We start from the raw sequence: 20,344 nt of genomic DNA, 5'->3' as shown, positions 1-20,344 counted from the left end.
TGACATCTTGTATCATCTGATGATTATATTGACTCACTCAGCTTCAACTTCTGCAGGCACGGTTGAGGACAAGCAATTAAGCTGCTTTCATCAAGTGCACACAACACGAATTCCATAAGCTACCCATGTTATTATTTCTATACCACTTGGCTTATTGACTTGGAAGCAGGGATCATTGGCCCCAATCGTAAACAGAAGCTGCCGTAAGATAACCTGATACGGTCCAGTCTGTTGGCCGCGCTGCGGCATCTGCAACCTCGAGTTTTCTTCACCGCATAAACACATGACCCGTGACCGTCTTCATAAATCCTTGCTGCTGCAATCAACCCAATAGCTTAGTCCTCCATTGGCTTTGTTTTGATGTTGTTTCCCAACACCACGCCGCCGATCTGGTCGCAAGGTCCAAAGCCACGTCGCTTTCCAAGCGAGTCGGTCTGTCTGAGTTCACCACTCATATTCGCCAGTAGCCTTGTGGAAGACATACTCCTTGCCGTTGACGGTCAAAACTCCATCCTTAAGAGTGCACTTCCTATAGTTGCGGTTAGTAAATGAAACAAAATTACTCAAACTCATGCTGGAGTTGACACTGGAACGCACCACTTATTCTTGACACGCTGAACCTTGTCATACATGCACAGCATGATATTGCCAAGCCCCTCATCATCAACATCATCGTCGTCTCGGTCCTCTTCTGGGTCATCAAGGTCAGAGTTGATGGCGTCTTCATCATCTTCGTCGTCATCATCACCTCCATCGTATGTGGCAGGTTGTTTGCCCTTGACCACGCGTGATGTCGGGGCTGACGAAGTTCGAGTTGCCTCTTTCAAAGGAAGCATCAGACCGCCGCCCTCCATGCTCTTGGCCTTGGCAAGGATTTGTTCATGCAGCATACGGTCAATCTCAACTCGCCCGAGTTCATGCAAATTGCCATCAGCAGCTCGTTGCATTAGCACACCCTCAAAGTCTTCCAGATCGCCAGTGCCGTCAGTCTGACCGTTTTGAATGTGGGGCTGGCCGTTGGCCGGGTGTTGCTGTTGCTGTTGGGCAGTTGCGGCGGCCATTTGCTGACGATACATCTGCTGCTGCTGGTGTTGTTGCTGGGTCAGACCGGGTTGTTGCTGCTGATGTGGCTGCGGCAGAGCTGGTTGTTGTTGTTGCTGTTGCTGTTGCTGGTTCTGTTGAGAGTGGCCTTGTTGCTGATGAAGGGCGTTGATAGAGCTGGCTGCTCGCTGCCCATACTGAGCCTGCAATTGCTGAGCAGCACGATTGGCAGCTACATTGTTGTCATTCATGTTGATGTTGGTGTTGTTGTTGTACTGTTGGTAGGCCATCGGGTTACCCTGCAAGCCGGGCTCTTGCTTGATAGGTACGTGAGGCTCGGTCTTGATGTTGTTGCCTTCAGGCTTGATACCATTCTGCACCTGGGGTTGGGCCATTCCCGGTAAAGAAAGGCCAGTTGGGTTGCTTAGCTGAGGCGAGAATTGAGCCTGAGCATGAGTTTGAGCTGGTGGAACAGCAGGCGGCGGAGCTTGTGCGGGGGGGTCGGGCTTGGGGTCCCAAGGAAACTGAGCGACATGAAGCTGGGTGAGCTTTTGCTGCCATCCCTGATTTTGAAGCCATGTTAGCCATTTTCTGCATCAAGTATCCATCGAACAAAAGAATCAAAATCGGGTTAATCATGGTACGAGTTCATCAACCGCCTGTGTGCTTAAGCCGCATGTCTCAGCTCACTGGTGAAGCAGTGGAAGAACAGGCTCAGTTTGAGACGAGATATGCAAAACACAGTAAGTTTGGATTTGATAAGCAAAATGGAAGAGAATAGGCAGCCAAATTGGTGAGTGTGCAAAAGGCGGCAGTGCAAGTGTAAGACAGGTGTGCTGTGGTGGTGATAGGATGATTTGGCGTGTACAAGTGGATATGAGATGATGGAGGGGGAGAGTATAGTTCGAGCGAGCCAATCAGTAAGCGGCGGGTGTCGGCGGAAGGAGTCACAAGGTAAGTGGCAGTCGCAGCAGGGGCTATGGGCTTAAAAGACCCAAATAGTGCTGTGTCGCCCCCTCCCCCTCCCCGTAACCCGCCAACTCCCTCTGCCCCCTTCGCCATGCCGCCTGCGATGCGCTCCGCTTCGACCATGAGTCGATCTTCAGCTCCAGAGGCCAACTCGGAAGAGAGTGCTGCTAACTAAAAGAACCTGCCGTCTTTGGTCTCGCGATATTCGTGGAATATGATAATGTGCGGAGTTGAAATATATCGACACTCGTCTTTGTTGATGACACAGGCTTCTCCCGCCCATTCCTTGGTGATTCCTGAGAATCAACGAGAATGGCAGACAAAACATGAAACTCGACGAAAAGTGTATCTCTTACCTGTCGCAGCTCTTCTAGCACTGATTCTTCAACGCCGCTCTCCTCGAAATCAACTCGCGAACTATTGACAACCTCGTCAATGATGGCTTGGTAGACGTTTCCGACGGCCGGGTTCGACATGATGATGTTGTGATTGTATTCCGGTCGGCGGGTTTGATTAGGATATTGAGAATGAAGAGTTGGATCCTCGGTTGATGAGTCGCTGAGATGGCGTCGTCAGGCAGATGTCCACCGATGGCAGTTCTCTATACACGGATGACCTTGGCTTTGGCGAACGCAAGGTGCAGCTCGCGATCAGCAGCGCAAACCTGTTCTTCAGAAGAGTCCTGAAAAGGGCCTATTGAGGAATAGATATTGTAGTGCGGATGTTGTTGCTGAGGTGCTTGAGAAATGCGCTTGATGTAAATTCAGCACTTAGCCACGGCGATGCGATGCGCCTAGCTTGGGGAGACTCTTAAACGATGAAAGAATTGATATCAACTGCAACGCGAAGCGAAGACGCTTCTGACGAAGTATCAGAAAAAGCAAGAGACAAATCAATATCAATTAATTTACTGCGTCACACGGATGCAAAATACCGAAGAGGGTCTTGTGCCAGGTCGGGGTGTTGTGCGGCTTTGTGATGTGATGTGCAGTGGGGAGAGTTGGTAGCCTCTGGGAGATTTCTGTTTCATCAACTGCTGGCTAGGCTGACTCAGCACTCCAAATCTTAGCGGCCACTGGGCTCTCCAGCCCACTGAGAGACTCCGCTCACAGGGCTGAGGTGATTGAGAATGAATGTAACCTAGGTACCTCACTGCGACCCAGCTCTCTATTATTGTAACATCTCAGATGATATCAAACTCGTAGGTAAGTAGACCTCGGGGTGGAAGTGGATTGGAATAATTGTGACATGAAATACATGCTACCTAATTTTAAGCTTTACCTACGACCTAAGTGAAGCTGGCCTAAGAATTCTTGCACCTGTGGAGATGTCTCCTTCACTCCAGCAACATCCTTGGTGAGCTCTGGCGTCAAATGCAAACCGCACCGAGATATCAGGAGTGCCACGCAACATGCATCATTCACCCGGCCTTATATTCACTATTTCCTCCATGCTTAGAAACACAAAGATGTCCTGTCGCTTCTTTACTCAATGAATCATTCGTCTGTTTTTCATACTCATTTATGTGTTGTGTATCTATCTTGACATCCATCCTCAACAGAAACTTCATGCCACCAGCCGTCTCAGTGGGTGCGCCTCAGTATTAAATACGTATTCATCCAGACTGATCAGCTCCGGGTCACTAAAAATGAGATAGAAGTACTTGAGAGTTTCACCCATCCAGAAGGACTCCATTGAGTCCACAGCGCGGGGTTTCTCCTCTGTAACAGTAACATCCCATACAGCTGTATTGGCCAGCTCTGTCTTGGTCACTTCTTCAATCGATTTGAACATGGTCCAGGCGTGCTCGGTATACTCGTTCTCGCCGGTGACACGGTACATCATGAAAACACTCTCAATGGCCTCTGGGCGCAGGATATATCGGCGATCAGGAATATGAGTAAACCCACCGGGAAGATGCTCGTCTTTGATAATGGCATCCGCCTGTGCTGTCTCGCCCTCTTTGATCTTTGCCTGCTTGAGGACGCCTTGTTTCCACAGCTTTTCGTCCCATGGGCAATGCTCCTTGGAGTCACAGGGAACCATGTAGAAGGTCTCGGGCATGATGCCATGAGGAAATGCTTCATAGGTGTAGATGCAGCCATTGGTAAGTTTGGCTGCAGCGTCGACGTCCTGCTGGCGGTTGAAGAGTCGCCCGCCTAATGCCAGCATGCCTCCGAGGAAACAGACTAGATGCTGTCCTTGGCTCTCAAGTTCCAACTGTATCTTTCCACCTTTGTCTTTGGCATGAATTTGCCCCGATATGAGAATATCCTTGTTCTCAGGCGTCATCGGTCGAAACAAATTGTGTTCCAATGCTGCATCCGCGGCCTTTTCATACATGGTCTGATAAACAGGCAGTTGCCCACCTGTTAGTGCAGCCATCTTGGGCAAGTATTCGTACACGCTGTCAGCCATTGCACCGAGAGTGAAAACGGATCCTTGGTTAAAGATCTGGCTCTTTGCATCCACAATGAGAGGCCACTGTCCAGGGAGCATAGTCGAATCTTGCTGTGCCGCCAGGAGATCCATGATAGTTTGTGAGGCGTCAAACCACTTGGGATCTCCCGTGAGTTGCGAGAGGCGTGTAAGCTCGATACACAAGCTTCCGATCTCTGCAACAAGGACACCGGCACCGGCAATCTGATTCTTGCCCTCCCCGGCAGCGTGAAAATTCCAACGCAAGACAGGCATGTGGTTGGGTGTGTCGAAAGCCTTGTAAATCATTTCACCAACCTGGGCTGCCTTACGAAGCAAACGCATATCCTCACTAAGCTCAAAGGCAGCGAGAAAGCCACCGAGATAACGGATAGTAGTCTCAAATATATTGACTTCTTTGAGATCTGTGGCTGTGAAGTCAATCTTGTCGACTGCATCCACGGCTTCGTAGAACTCTTGATGCATATCCATGATCCAAAGGGTATCGAGGGAGTCAACAAGGGTAGCAGCCCAGCCGCCGAATGGATTTGCCTGGCCAGCCGAGACGGGACTGAGCTCGTCTGCCATCCAGGCATGTTCTCTGTAAGAATTCCAACATCTTGTGAAGGTCGCCTTGACAGCTTGTTGACGCTCGCGTCGCAGTTCAGCAGTACTAATGGAGAATTCAGGGAACGTGGCTTGGACCTTGGGATAGGTGACAGGAGGAGAAGTGGGCAGCGGTTGGAAGGCGGAGTGAGGATAATTGACTTTGACAGTGTTCCAGTAATAGTTGTCATCCCGGTCTTGCCTCCACAGCGAAGTCTTTACGGGCCAGCCGTGCTTCTGGTTGTGGTTGTAAGGGCCGTGTCCATATCGGGGTCCAACGTATTCAGGGGTCCTACCAGCCCAATAGCAGAAGAGGAACACTGTCAACAGGCCGCAAACTAAAACGAGACCTCGACTGCGGATGAGCATGGTAGAAATATGGGCCCGTACCGCGTTGAGCGTCGAAAGGAACAGTGAAAGAGGGTGTCGAGATGTTGCAAAGAGAATTGTCTCTCTCCTCTTTCTTTGGTGAGGTAAGGGAGAGGTAGAGATACCTGAGGGAAACTAATCTTATGCGAGGGTCTTTGTCTTACCTTATCTTTGATTTGACGCGCTGAGGTTGGTAATAAAACAGCTTGGCATTTGTACCATGCAATTTGCCCCGCCAAGCAATGGCGGTATGTATCTTATACCTTGATTCAGGTAGAGGGTACATTGCTTTAGCTCGGCGAAATTCGACCAAATGTGAGCAACACTACCAACAGGACCAACACACAGTTAAGTTGTCTCCGAACACTGTATGAGCCTGCGCTGAAAATGCTTCTAAATACAGTGTCGATTGTGTAAGCGCCCGATAAACATCATCCACAAAATCAACTGCCCGAGAATGAAACTGGTTCAGCAAACTATATGATACTCTTATTGAAATTCCCTCCACTACAGGACTGTAAAATACTTTTCTGAGGAGTGGGTTCTGTTGCTCTACTTCTGCCGTGGCTAAAATGTGACTCTGCTGTTCCCTGCAGGATCTTTTGTCGTTTTTTCTTTCACATTTTTTCAAAGTGAGACATGTCAAATTCTTTCTTCATCCGGTAGTTATTGTTTCCCCTTAGGACCTTTTTTTCGATGGAACCGGAGACATATGTTCATCCTCGGCAGTGAGAATACGGAGCTTAACAGCCCTTGTTCGGGTAGCACAATCCTTCGATCTGCATGACACCCATCGGAGCAAACAAAGACAAGCTCAACAGGGGGGATGGCTATGTGAGCCGCAGTACATATAAAACCGACTTCGTGGGGGAACTTATGAACCCTTGGCCATCTACCTTCCGGGCTCCAAGGGTTAGGAAATAGATGGCAGAATCTTTTCCATGAATTGTACACATTCTAGGCCTAAGGCTTCAAGGCATAAGCTACACGATAATGGTCCTAATACTAGGTTGTCATGAACATGTAATGTGGTGAGCAAGAAACTTCAGGCTAGTTGCATTTCATTGCAAAGGTATATTCTCCATCATTCTCTTGCACTGTATACAAATGAGCCCTTGTATTACTTGGCCCTGTAAAGCTGGAAATAATTCATGTCAAGTGGCACGACCAAGTACACCAGCTCGAGAATGAATAACATTGTCTGAGATGGCCTTGAGTTGCTGATTCCGTCATGCCATCTTAAGCTACCTTACGTAGATATGCCGGACTCGACTTTGTAGAAACCAGCCGTAGAGCAGGCCATTCCATGGCAGTCACTTCATTATGACCCAGAAGTTGTTCAAAGCTGCTAAGTCTGTTTCGTCTGACATTCAAGCAGATGTTCTTTCAGCACTTAATGTTTTCACTACTTGATTTGAGATAAGCAGATGTCTATAGATTATTACTTCTACGTCTCTACAATAACTAGAGTTTATGCCGAACTCTTAGCTACCAACCTTTATCTGGTTGATTAATTTGTGACAATATGGGCTGAACTGTCCAGCCAGATGTGACTACAAGTAAGCTTTGATCAAAAGTACCAAAGAATACAGTACCTACCTATAGCGAACTAGTATTAGATGCGTAGGTCCATTTGATCCCAAACCTGCCGCTTGGACCCTATTCAAGATACACGCTTGCTGGCCGGATCCTTGTTTGACGTCCCCCATCTCAATATTTTAGGTAAGGTATACTTGTTTGGACGAGCTACAGCATGGGCCTGCCGTTATAAGCTATAATGGTGCCGCTTGGGACAAGCCACTGGTGGTGTATGAAGCGTCTCGCTATCCAGAAATATAGAGATAAAGCATAACAGCTACCCACAAAGAAACAAATTTGGAACTAAAGACCCCACGGCTGCGACAGTTCTCAATGATTACCAGTAAGATAGAGATTACAAAATGATTTTCGTAAGCAATAAGAAAGAAATCACTCGCCTAATCCTACATACTTGGCAAGTTGCCGTAACCATAATCTACCGTTTCGCAGTCAGCCGGTGATTAGTGAGAATTTGGAAGAATCTCAACGACTAGTCAGAAGGAGAGAGTTTGCAGGTGCTGTAACAAGAAAGGCAACGAAGTCACTTATTACTAGTTAAGATAACTGTATGAGAGGAGGGTTGACTGGATCCGTGGTGTTGACTTATTCCTTGCCTGTTAACTTGATCTCATATATGGAACTCACATCAGCATGGCCGTCAGAGGCTACAAGGGGGTTCAATGGTAAGACACTCGGCCATAGTGGGCGCCGAGGTGCTTACTATCACATGATCCAATCGGCCTTGCACTACGGAGTACAATGACAGTCAAATGAGTATCTGACGTTCAACGAGTTTAAATAATGCTCATGGCATTTTTAATTTCATTTTAATTCCAGTTCCTACCCCATCTCATGCATAAAACCAGATCCCAAACGCCTACAATTAACACAGAAAGTCCACCATCAAGGCGACTTCATACTCAGAACTTCCAAGAGCGTTGTAATGCAATGTTGCGTCTATCGTAATTTCATGACCATTCCGTTTCATTCGTCTCTGCGTGGAGAAGCACTTTCATACCACGAGCAGAAGGGCAGGCGGACACCCCAACTCCGTGCTTCAAATACAGAGACCCAGATACTAGTGAAAGGTCATACCTACCGTGGTCCAATGGGTACTGGCACTTATCGGATGGTCATCTGCTTGGCCATGGAGGCCTTGCTCGACGCGCCAGAGGCACCAATGCCAGCGGTGGCACCAGCCTTCTTCTCGAAGATCTTCCAGAACTTGAGACTCTCGTCGGCAGCTAGGGGTTTGTTAGCATACTGCTAGTTAAGGTCTGAGCATGTGAACTTACCAGCTGTTGCTAGCATCTGGCCGTCAGGGCTCAGGCAGCTGTGGAGGACTCGGCTCTCGTGGGCGGGGATCTCAACAGTACGGACAAGGGTGGGGTAACTCCAGATGCTGAGAGAGTTGTCGGGGAAACCGCTTGAGCTGACGATCTCGCGGTGGTGGGGGCTCCAGCGAAGAGAAGTAACCTGAGAACCAGTGTCGATGCTGTTGACGCGAGCACCCGAGGTGGAATTCCAGAAGTGAATGTGACGGTCGTAAGAGCCACCACCAGTAGCAAGGAGGTTCATGTTCCAAGGGCACCAAGAGAGGGCCTTGACAGCGGCCTTGTGGTTGGTCTTGGTGAACTTGGGAACGGACAGAGATCGGGCATCCCAGATGGAGACGAGGTTGTCGTTGCCGCCAGTAGCGAGCTGTGCACCATCAGAGCGCCACTCAAGGCCGCAAACCTCGGATGTGTGGGAGACGAGCTCAGCAACCTTGTGCTCGGCAATGCGAACGTCGTGGTTGTAGACAAGACCGCTACGAGCACCAGTAGAGAGAAGGTGCTTGTTCCATCCCATGACACCAACACGTGTATCATGGCCGAACATGCTTCGAATCTTCTGGCCCTCTGCAACGTCCCAGATCTGGACCTCGCCAGTTCCCATACCAACACTGACATAGGCGCCATCACCAGACCACTTGACGCTGCTAACATATGTGTCAGGAGTGGTCTCAAGGAGACAGCTAACACTACCTTCATCGGCAGACCAGACGTAGACATTGCGCTCAAGACCGATAGCGACCTGGTTGCCCGAGCTCCAGTCGAGAAGGTTGAGGTAGTAGTCGTCAACGAGGCCAGGAGCATCAAGGACACGCTCAGGGGCAGTAGCAATGCGGCGGCGGAGCTGGGCGGAGCTGGAAGTAGTAGACTTGAGGGGGCGGTTGTACTGTTGTCGCAGGTCAATTGGCTTGGAAGACTCGGGGGCAGCAGGCTTGAACTCGAGGATGCGAGTGTTTAGGCTGACACCACAAGCGTTGGCAAGAGAATCTTGGTAAGCCACGGTGTTAGGGGAGGGTCGAGAATAGTTGTCAGGCTCATCATCGTTGATGTTGAGGCTCTCGAGAGCAGCCAGGGCTTCGTCAGCAGCAGTAGAAAGAACAGTAGAGCTCTCGGAGCTGCTGCTCTTAGGTCGTTGCCTATCGGCAAGATCGAGCTTGCCAGAACCAGCGTTGGAAATGGCAGAGCTTGCGCCACGGTTGGGGATAAATCGGTCGCCACCATAGTTCAGAGTAGTCTTAGCAGTCTTGGAGCGGAGGCTCTTCTTGGACTTTGTGCTTGAAGGGGTCTTGGTGGTGTTACCAGTGCCAGTGAGGGTAAAATCAGAGACACCAAGCTCAAGAGCCTTCCGGGGAGTCTGAACACCACGGGCGATGTTGGACTTGGGGGAGTCACGTTTAGAGGACTTTGTAGTAGATCGAGCAAGGTGAGACATGAGGTTGCCGCCATATGTAGAGCGCCCGGATGGCCTGAACTCATTGCTGGACTGTCTTTCGGGAGTAAATGGGGAAGAGTTCAGGTTGACAGGGACGTTCGTGGTGGATGACTGTTGGCGGGGGGAGGGAGTCAAAGGCATGCGCCCACCGGCGGTACGGGCTGAGAAAAGTCCCTTATGGGACTTGACAGGCGTCGACAATGCTACAGAAGCCATTTTGAATTTTGGGATAGGATGGCCTGTGTATCAAACAAGGTAGAGATAGCCGAAGAGCGTGTAAGTGGAGCTCTAGACGAGTGACCAAAGCTGGATTGTATATCGAGCCTTGATGCTATCGAATCAAGTCCAATGAGGGGCTCCTAGTAGTTAGTATACCTGTACTTAGATCAATGATCGATAAAAATCGAGGCTGTCTTCACAAAGATATAACGAAGTTGGGGGGCGATCAAATGGCCTTGGCGATAGGATCTAGCAAGCTTTGAAATTTCTTGTAAGAAGCGTTGGGAGAGAGGTTCGCAAAAGAGCACGAGGCTATAGCGAAGAATCAAAGGGTTTGAGGAGGGGAGCGAGTTGTAGAAGGTGATCATGAGGAGAGAATCATTCACAAGCTGCAGCTTATGACGGTTACCTTTTATTTACTTATGCCCCTCCGAGCTTCTGGCCGGGCAACCACTAAACCAGTAGTCGGACCTGAGTTGCTCCCGTTCCGCGACCCTGCCAACGTAGACGAGCCAATTAGATTACGAGACCACAACGCCTCATCAGCCTCATCCTTGCCTGGCGCGATGACCAAATTTCTCTTACAGTAGACGCGGCTCCAAAAGAGCAGGGGGGCCTTTTCTCTTTGTCTGTTGCATCACCGGCCGCATTTAACACCATCCACTCTCACATCCACTTTCTTCACCGACCCGACGGACGGCTCAACCTCGAGGACGTACGTGACTTATTCATTGTACTCGCTTCTTGTGCTCAGCCTTTGTCCCTCCTTTTCTCCGACCGCCCAGTTTCAACGGCAGCACGACGTTGTGAGATGTGCAGCCAACGCCACTGATCGCTCGTCGAATTTACAATTTAAGCCATGGCTCAACCTTCAACCCCCGGACAATCTATCTTTGGCGGGCCTACCCCTGTCGTCGGAACAACGCAGGCCTTGGGCGCTGTCAACCAGACTTCGTCGACCTCGAATTCGCTGCAACCGACGCCGACGCCGCCTTCGGCCACTTCGTCGTCTAACAATACCTACATCATGCCCAATTCCCCTGCAAAGGGTCGCAGCGTCGCCGATGGATACCGACCCAAAGTCACCCGCACGCTAGGCCAGAGACCCGCTTGCCTAGTAAATGCTTCAGTGACGTATTGTGGGAATAATCAAATATATGCTTTTGGAGGGTTCGACCAGTATACCGATGAGGTTTATAATCACGTGCTGAGGCTGGACCTCGTCAGCCATCAATGGAGTCTTGTCGACAACTATGGTGATATTCCAGGAGTTCGGATGGGTGAGCTACACAGAAAACCACCGCGTCACAGATGCTAATATTGTCCAGGACACACTGCGACGTTGTATCAGGGAAACAAACTCTTAGTCTTTGGCGGCGAGAACGAGCATCGAACATACCTCTCGGACCTTATTGTCTTTGACCTCAAGACTGCCCACTGGACTCAGCCACAAGTCTCAGGCCCGATCCCGAAAGGTAGAGCGAGACATGCTGCTGTCTTACATGAGGACAAGCTCTTCATCATTGGTGGCATAACTGGCCAGAACAACTATGTGTTGGATGACATTTGTTACCTCGATCTGAAAACCTTTACCTGGTCTAAGTCTTGGCGTTTTGTTGGTCGTTTCGATCACTCGGCTTACATCTGGGGCGACCGAGTCTGGGTATTTGGAGGTCTGAGTGAGGACATGGACAAGATCAGCGATCTGTGGTGGTTAGATCTGAAAGGAAATCCGCAATTTGATTCTCGACCTCAAATAGGCATCTTCGATCGAGGTTCTCTGTCTACTCGAGCTAGTAGCTCTCCTCGACCTCCATACACCATGGCCCAGGCTCCTGTCGTAGGGGCTTCTGGCTACGCCGCCAATTCTCGCACAGCCCAGGTCAATCCGCCGTCAATTCAAATGAAGACATACGCGCCTGTGGCCCCGGGGTCTATATCTGCTCTCAAATTCATGTCTGGTCCTTCGATTCCCTCTCAGGGCTCGGGTCTTCACTTTCATGCCTACTCTTCGGGTACTCTTCTCGATTTTGTCACACCTGCGGCGACTCTCACATCAAGAGAGTGTTCTTTGTCAGCCCTGGACCTTGGTACGCTTCGCTGGACGAAGCTTGCTGGAGGGCGGGAGATCTTCAAAGCGGGCTACAGGTGGCATTACTGCTGTATCAATGAGGATGGCACCAAATCCTGGTTACTGGGATGCCCAACTGACCCTGCTCCGGGCGACATAGGGCCCAACGGCTATGAAGAATATCTTAGGTATGCCGGTTCTATCTCCAAACCTGATGCTATGGCTGACATGACATGATTTGACAGCGATATTATGGAAATTGACCTGCGACGATATGGCTTCCTGGGTGATAATTTGACACCAGAACCAAGGGTAGAGTCAAGGCCATCTGCGATGACAAGAGCCGTGGATCAACCTTCTAAAGGATTAGGTTCAGATCTAGCGAAGCTCTTCAACCAGCCACCCGAGACAGGCAGCGGAACTGATTTTGTCGTTACTGCGCTGGCTGGTGATTACGAGGACGACGAGGCTCTCAGCTCCGGTCTGATTCGAAATGATGAGAAAACACCGCGAAACGAGAGCTGGCTCTCAGCAGACGCGCCGACCTCACAACCTATTCATGTTCACAAGCTCATTCTCCAAGCGCGTTGGCCACACTTTGCGCGTCTTTACAACGCCCAGATGGCTGAGTTTCACACCAAAAAGATGCACATCCCCGAGCCTTACAGTGTAGTCAAGGCCTTTCTCTACTACCTATACACAGATAGCATCCGTGGTACCTCAGACAACGATAGTGACGCAACCACGGCGCTCTCTGATGTGGCAGGCCTTCTGGTAATGTCCAATATCTACAATATCCCTCATCTTCGCCTGCTCTGTGTCAATAGACTTGCCAAAGAACTCGATGTCGACCATGCTTGTATCATATGGTACTGTGCAGGGCTCGCTAATGAAGAGTGGCTGCGCAAACGCGCCGCAGGATTCTGCATGACCCACTGGGGCCGTATTGTCCGGACCCAGGGCTTCCTTCGTTTGCCGCGCACTGCACTCGTCGAGCTTTCGCAAGAAATCGACATGGAAGGACGTATAATCGGCGGAGAAGAACTCGAATGGGGCGGCATGAACGATAACATGGGACACGATGCTCGTAAGGGGAGCATAAGCAGTAACCAAACCCATATGATCGAGTCTGAAGCCGATGACGACGATGGCATGGAGATGACATGAAATACTTGCATGTACAATTGCTGTTGTCCTGGTGACTGGCCCAAGGTTCCTTACCCTGTGTCCTGTAAACCTCAGCAACTTGTTCATATCGCAAAGTCTCCGATTTGCTCGATGCGATCCGGAATCGGCACCCTCTTTCTGGCCGTGATCAAGTCCACCTGGCTTTTCTACTTCGCATTCGGCTGCAGGATGGCCGGTAAGAAGCATAGCGACGCTTCGGGAAATGTTCCGCAGGTATAGGGCCGCCCATTATGCATCTGCATCGTGCAATGCCTATATTATAGAGTTTCTGTCCATTGGGGTGTGAACGACTGTTGCTTCCTATTCTTTGTTCAAGTTGGCTTCTCACGCATTGCGAGGCGTTTTGTATCTGCACAGCGAACTAGTTATACGCTATGGTCTTGTAAAATCAGATAGATCTGTCAAATACACGATACCCCTTATCCCTGTTTGCTCTGTCTGATCTCGTCCCATACATTTGTCTCCTCTCGGGGAGCAAGAAAACAGCAGACCTTAATAGAGGCTGTCGAAATAAACTCGGCAAAGGGTATCCTAAACTCGGGCTAAACTTATGCTATGCTACCTAAGTCTTTTTGTCACTTAGGATCAAGGTCCTGACCTCCCATAGTCTCCCAGGCCCTCGCAACCTCTTCCAGAAATCTAGAGCGTGGCAACCGTTTGGTGTCTACTCACTACGTTTAGCGGGTTCAGCCGATGGGTGGTTCTCATTTCAAGAATCACTTGTCTGGTCAATGCACTATTGCAGCCAAGAGCAATTAGAATCATTGACTAGCAGCATCAACATGTCCTTGATTTCTTCTACTAAGTTAGTGCTCAGTAACATCTTAATGTTGGTGATGGAACCTCAAAAACAATACTATTCACTTAAGGGCAGGCGAAGCTGTCCAGTCTACAACCTCGCTTTTCATTGTTCAACCGATTCCAGCCATCCTCGCTTTTAATATAATGTCAGCACAAGATGATGGTAATTGCTTTGCCAACAAAAGTCAACTGAACAACAGCAGTAGTAAAAAACAAGTGTGATCATGCATCGCCGTCTCAAACAAAACAAAAGGGAAAACCGCCCAAATTTCCAGGGCACCATGTAAATGCCATCTTTCCCAACCTAACATCTAAGGACCTCTTATCAACTTTTAATAAAAATACCAGAAAGCAGGAAAAACATAAAGAAAACAACCCATTTCCACGTGCCAGGCCAGCCAGCATATCAGCAAAGGCGTCTGACTCGAATTAGACATCGAGTATCAGTAGATCCAGCTAACGCGTACCCAACCACAAGATTTTCCAACACACGGCATGTCCATCTTAAGTGATATAACAGTTGCAGAAACCGAGGTCAAACACTGAGCTTTTGCGTGCAGTTGGATAGCGGACTTAAGAAAAGTGATGTGCCTTTCCCCAGTGGTTGAGAGTTGACGCCGTCTAATTACGGATCGTTGACGCTGAGGTAGCATGTTGAAAATCCGGGTACAAGACAGAATGCAATGTCCGGAACGGGGGTATTGGCGATAAAGATATACTGATAGTGCATATAAACTCAATATAGTATGCCGGAAAGTGTCGAGAGTTCGTACTAGCATCGCACTGGATTCATCTGGGATCCAAGGCGTCGCTCGGAAATGTAGCAGTTTCACTTCCTGCAGCGCTCTTACTCAAAGTCTTGACATCGTGCAGTACTATTGCATCATTTGATCTTCTCCTATTCCCGGTAAGTTCATACCTGCTGCAAGAGCCTGAAGCTTGAAGTCAGGATTGCAAGGAAGGGAATGAGCCTTATGCTGTCGGAAAATGTTAGCATGTAATGGACTTGAAAACTAAAATTTCGTGAGCAAACTTACGTATTTCAGTCCATTCAAGTTTTTGTATCGTTTGCCGCATGTTTCACAACTAAAAGGCTTCTCCTTCTCCATTCCCAATGTTCCGGGGTAAGGGGCACTAGTCTCTGGGTTGACGATAGAAAAGGTACCGTCTCCATTCTCGTGAAGTTGTTGGGTTTGATGGCCATGAGTTTTGTGGTATCTGGAAACAAGTTAGCAAGCAAATTCAGGATCGAGATAAATCGAACGCTATGGGTCAGAACTTACTTCAAACCGTTCTGGTTTTTGTATGCCTTTTCGCAGCCAATAACTGGACATTTGAACGGCTTGTGCTCTTCAGGCATCATCATGCTCTGTAAACGCTGCATAAGAATCTTATTGGCCTGTGGATCGTTCAACTGGGCTTGGTTAATGCCCAGCTGTTGCAATTGTGCCTGGATGGAACGGTTGGCAGCAGGGAAAGCACCAGTGGAGCTGAAAAGGTGTTTCCCAGGATCGTTTATGCAAAAGTTCGAATCACTATTGTTCTGGTTTCCGCCAAAGCTCATATCGCCAATATCGTTCGTGTTGCCACCCATAGGCATACCTGGTAGGTCTTCCTCCATATCGACTTGCTGGGTATGTGGTACTTGTCCTTGGGTCGTAAGAGTAGGTGTGTTGACGGACGAGACTGTGGGGTTGTTCTGTAGGCCAAAGCTGGCGGCAGCGGGAGTGGGTGGCTGAGAGGTCCGTAAGCCCTGCGTAAGACCAGAGGTGTTCATGTTCAGCTCGGGCCTCTGCTGCTGACCGAAAAGTTGTCTCGTCTGGGTCATTCGCTGGCTATCGTCCATCTCCATTGTGCCAACAGCATCGTCCATTTCCATATCTGCAACAGCATCCATCTCATCATTCAGGTTTGACGCAATTACAGAGCCTCCATGCGCATCATGGGGCGTCTGCTGGCCGCGGTTATGTTGTCCAAGTTGGTTCGTCGCAAGGGAACTGCCGCCTGGCGCGGCCGACCCGGATCGAGACATCGACATCCGAGGGGCGTTAGGTAGCCCCAACTGAGAAAATTGGGAAAAGGCATTATTTCGGGCTGTATTCGGGCTGGGTTGCGTGTGGGCTTCCTCGTAATGTTGCAGCAAGTCGTGGAGATTAGGCAGGATCTTTCCGCAGCAGGTGAAATCTCGCATGAAGTTGGCCTCCAACTTGGGGAGATAGGAAGACGAGTGAAAGGAAGGAGACTGGTGAGTTCCGAAAGGCGATGTGCCTGCCATCATAATACTATAGGACCACGATGTTAGTAAACCGAAACCTCAAGTGCGATGAAGCATTGGGCATGATCAGTTTCTGACGCATGTGGGCTGTCGCAGAGCAAGAATGGGGCCCGAAGCTTAGAAATGGCTTGCCACAATACATGATCAGTCGTCTTCGCAAGCGATGACAGTCGCAGACAAGTTGAGGTTTCGTGCTATAACCCATTTCGGTTTGATCAAGCGGAACAGGGTTCAGCTCAAAGCAAGCAAAAGAAGCCTGATCGTGACAGAAAGTGACCGCTCGGCCACGGAGCCAAAACGAGGGCAATGTTTCAAGAACAGCATGATGATGGAGGATAAAAGTATGCAGTAAGGTGACTTACTCGTCTCTAACAAAACTACCAAAAGACATGCCTCCCCAGCTCATGCCACCTCCCATAAGGCTGCCAGCAAGGGACTCTCTTCTATTGCGGTTCGCATTATCACCACGGTTGGGATTGTTCATCGATATGGGCTTAGGGCCAGCGCTGACAAATGAGTCCCGGCGGCCCATAGAAGGGTCGAGGGATGGCCCGGTAGTCATGGTGATTTCGGTGTCCTCAGGAAGTGTATAGTCGAATGGCTGAACGGCAATGTCGCGATTGCTGATGTGAAGGTTGGTATCAACGATTTGGAACTCTTCGGTGAGGTCGAAGGAAGTGTTGGTGGGAATACAAGGATCAAAGTCGCCGATGGAGAGTTGGGGGGCAGCAGCCTTAGCGGTAGTAATAGTACTCGACAGCACCGAGGCAGCGGCTGGAACAACGGATTTAGAAGCAAAGTTAGCGTGAGCGCCAGGCAGAAAATGGCCCGTGGTAGGGGTCTCGGGCTGGGGCGACGGCGACTGCGTCAGCGAGCTTGAGCCCGAGTTGATGAGCGACCCTGGAGAGTCAGGGTTATAAGCAACGGCGGCGGCGAAGTGGGCATGGGCGCTCGAGTCACAGGCACCGTCGTTGCTGTTGGCGTTGGCGGTGGCGGCGGAGACTGCGGCCGAGGGGGCGAGACCTGATGAGCGAATGGCGTTTGTAGGATCCCGCATCCTGGTACTCTTGGTGGAGGTAGATGCACGCGGCTCCTGGGTTCCCACAGTGTCGCCTGGCTTCTGGAACAAGCTGCCGAACAACTTCCCCATGTCGAATGAAATATGAATGGTAAATCTGATGATATTAAGGTGCTGTGATGTTTCTGAAGATGAAGGTGGAGAGAAGTATAAAGGTGGTATCGACAAAGGACTGGGAGGACCCTAGGTAAGGTCGAGATAGCGAGGCAGCCTGCAAAAGCCTACCTTACTACCTAAGTAAGCTGGGAGAAGACAACAGCAAGAGGTGCGTGTAGGTTGGTGTCATCCACCTGCCAATACCAAGAAAGTACCTGAGGTGAGCGCGAGATGGTAGGAGAGATCCAGGTACCGATGTCCAATCACACCAGGTCAGGTCAGGAAAGGTGCTATTCCCAGGTGTTTCTGTGTTGTGGACGGTTTCGTCCAAGACGGGATGGGTTAGACTGGGCTTGGCGTGATGCTGTCCAGGGATCCCAGTCACTCACTAACCGCTGTATGGTCTTAGTGTGTGCTGTTCTGGGTTCTTTGGTGGGAGTGTGATAAATCGACCAGCAAGCTTGTTCGAGGGGCAGGATACCTATGTACTTCTAGTACATACTCCAAAAGGCGAGAAGGTTTATAGTGATCGAAGGGCAGGGCAATTTGGCTTTCGGAATGTCTCTTCACTTGAAAGGTTGTGACATAGAAGGGTCTGTCTGCGGCCCCGCGCTGGATTGAGTCTTGGGTAAGCTTTGAGCGGTCAACCCAAGTAACTTATGCGAGGACTCCCACGCAGCCACGCATGGATGACTAGGTAGGCTCTCTTTTTTGAGGCTTCTGGGTAGGCAGCTGTGCTAAGTGTGGTGATATCTGTACCGCGAACGAGGTTCTCAAATGGAAGTCAAATTTCACTTGGGGAAACCTTATTGTGGACTCAGGCCGCGTCGCTGCGACCTATCCGATGGTGTGTTGTTGAAGGTATAAATCGATGACAACTTAATAACGTACAAGCAGTTGCTGTTTGAAGTAGTTCCTGACGATTCAGTCTCTTCGGGGGATGTCGAAAGGGTGATCTGACAAGCAGTGCCAGCAAAAGAACACTGCAAACTGACCAGTCTGAAGGGTTGGGGTGGACGGGTCGGTGATGTGTAGATGATGTGAAAAGGACATCGACATGAACCCAAACTGACGATGAAATTGAGCATGAAATAAACCCAACGGTATGCCTACAGATATGGAAAACGAACAGTGGTTAGTCCTAATAAGTCACCACAAGGCGTCTCCTCGATTGGATGCTCTGTAATATAGCATCATATCGTTACATACTCAAGATTCGAAAGAGATATGACGAAGATACGAGAGGGCCGCTCTCAGATGCCCACACAACCACTACGCCTCTAGCAAAAGTAACTTACCGCAACCTTTTTCCTAGTACAGATAAGAGATGATCAAGGGATTATCGCCAATTCCTTGATTAAGTTTCTCCAGCAGACACTTGGGTTCCAGACTTGTAGTTGATACTACTGAGATGGTTCATACCATATAACGATGTACTTAACCCACGCATTCATTGTCTAAACTGATCAACGGCTGATATGTGACACCGTATTTGATCCTGTTCTCGATTATCTTTACACTTTCTAAGCTTATAAATTTCTCGGGGCAATAAGGGCGGGAGCACGATAAGTCCCTTAGAGTAAAGGTAAAAGAGCAAGTGATGATGCAAGGTTCATGGTATTTGAATCGCAAAACGAAACATGACAGCCAATCAGTAGGATCAAGGATCAGGGGTTCACAAAGGGCGGAGGGGGAATTACCGAGAATGAGCAAAAAAAACATCAGCTGGTGCGGGGGGCTCCAACCTACTTCATCCTGTACTGGTGCCAGAGCAGCAAGCCCTTCGGGGAGCAAGAAAACGCCAGACCTTCATATAGGGTGTTAAAATAAACTTAGTAAAAGATAGCCTAAACTTATGCTAAGTTGCCTAAGTCTTTTTGTCATTTAGGATCAAGGTCCTGAGCTTTCTCTCCTCCCCTAGCCAGGTTGTGTGGGTAGGCATTTAGTTGAGGCCAACGCACACGACAAACACTAAGTTCAACGCGGTGTCTCCTCAAACCCCTTTATCCAACAATATGAGTACCTAATACGCCTCGAACTGACTAGAATGATATTTGTAGTGTTTCTCTTACACCGGAATAGTCTATCCGGGATGGAAAGGTGCGGCACAGAGTGGATTTTAGGGATTGAGTAGTTAGTGAGTGCATCTCATGGAATAGAGCTGTCCTGCAAACGAAAATGGCAATATGTATGGATAGTTTGAGGAAATCTCTTTAGATTACGGCATCGGTTTTGAATCATTTACAGAATTGCTTGACACTTGAAAAGCATAATCAACGCCGTCTCTCACTACATCAAGGAGCCGGGTTACACGACAGCCTCTTGTTATACATGGGTGCTACCTACATACCATAAAGTTGCCAAGTCGAGGCTCAACAAATGGTACACATGGGCCACTAGTCCCTTGACCCGCGAGTTCCAGCTATACCTGGTCCTACCGTTGCAACGCTGCTCAACACTACATATTCGGGCCTCACGGCGCTAATGTGTATGAACCTGTTCGAGGACTGGATCCCAGCTTACGAGTTACATGAGATTCATGTGGAAGCTGCGGCAAGCGCGTCGATACACCGCAGGCCTTCATATGATCTTCAGGAAAAGCATGTCCTAGCCCAGAACAGCAAGAATCCAGTCCCAATTCCAAAGTCTGATTGATAGTGGCCGGAGAAGTGGATATGGCTGATCAAGTCAATTCTGGCGTCAATTAAAGATGCAAAGACAAGAGGGAAACGGTTCCCACTCATCAAGCCACAAAACGTGGCATGTTAGTGCCCTCCCATAGATTATTACTGGTCTCAAATGCCGACAAAGACCTCGGTCTGTCAAGCTCCTTGTTAGACACTCAATCAATGTTAAACCAGACTTCTGG

General features: G+C 49.4%; 5 protein-coding genes across 5 annotated transcripts; 1 reads left to right on the top strand and 4 right to left on the bottom strand.

Annotated features, from left to right (window-relative positions):
* Positions 1–444: 444 nt before the first annotated feature.
* Positions 445–2,486, bottom strand: FPRO_01557 (uncharacterized protein; the record flags this gene model as incomplete). Its single annotated transcript, XM_031230151.1, has 3 exons — positions 445–529; positions 598–1,604; positions 2,367–2,486. The coding sequence occupies 3 exons, from the start codon at positions 2,484–2,486 to the stop codon at positions 445–447; spliced, it is 1,212 nt and encodes a 403-aa protein (XP_031074916.1).
* A 1,090-nt stretch (positions 2,487–3,576) lies between these two features.
* FPRO_01558 (putative class I alpha-mannosidase) lies at positions 3,577–5,403 on the bottom strand (the record flags this gene model as incomplete). The annotated part of the gene is made up of 1 exon (XM_031230138.1): positions 3,577–5,403. The coding sequence occupies one exon, from the start codon at positions 5,401–5,403 to the stop codon at positions 3,577–3,579; it is 1,827 nt and encodes a 608-aa protein (XP_031074915.1).
* Positions 5,404–8,103: 2,700 nt separating this feature from the next.
* FPRO_01559 (uncharacterized protein) lies at positions 8,104–9,963 on the bottom strand (the record flags this gene model as incomplete). Its single annotated transcript, XM_031230127.1, has 2 exons — positions 8,104–8,225; positions 8,277–9,963. 2 exons carry the CDS (start codon positions 9,961–9,963, stop codon positions 8,104–8,106), a joined length of 1,809 nt encoding a protein of 602 aa, XP_031074914.1.
* An 862-nt stretch (positions 9,964–10,825) lies between these two features.
* FPRO_01560 (uncharacterized protein) lies at positions 10,826–13,204 on the top strand (the record flags this gene model as incomplete). The annotated part of the gene is made up of 3 exons (XM_031230116.1): positions 10,826–11,246; positions 11,295–12,225; positions 12,283–13,204. The coding sequence occupies 3 exons, from the start codon at positions 10,826–10,828 to the stop codon at positions 13,202–13,204; spliced, it is 2,274 nt and encodes a 757-aa protein (XP_031074913.1).
* Positions 13,205–14,901: 1,697 nt separating this feature from the next.
* On the bottom strand, positions 14,902–17,451 carry FPRO_01561 (uncharacterized protein; the record flags this gene model as incomplete). Its single annotated transcript, XM_031230105.1, has 4 exons — positions 14,902–15,003; positions 15,064–15,244; positions 15,310–16,308; positions 16,664–17,451. 4 exons carry the CDS (start codon positions 17,449–17,451, stop codon positions 14,902–14,904), a joined length of 2,070 nt encoding a protein of 689 aa, XP_031074912.1.
* Between the last annotated feature and the right edge of the window lie 2,893 nt (positions 17,452–20,344).

The sequence above is a fragment of the Fusarium proliferatum genome (genome assembly GCF_900067095.1).
Source record: "Fusarium proliferatum ET1 genome assembly, contig: FPRO_scaffold001, whole genome shotgun sequence".
NCBI lineage: Eukaryota > Fungi > Ascomycota > Sordariomycetes > Hypocreales > Nectriaceae > Fusarium > Fusarium proliferatum.
Note: the sequence above shows the minus strand (reverse complement) of the source record. Positions and strands in the feature narration are given on the sequence as shown.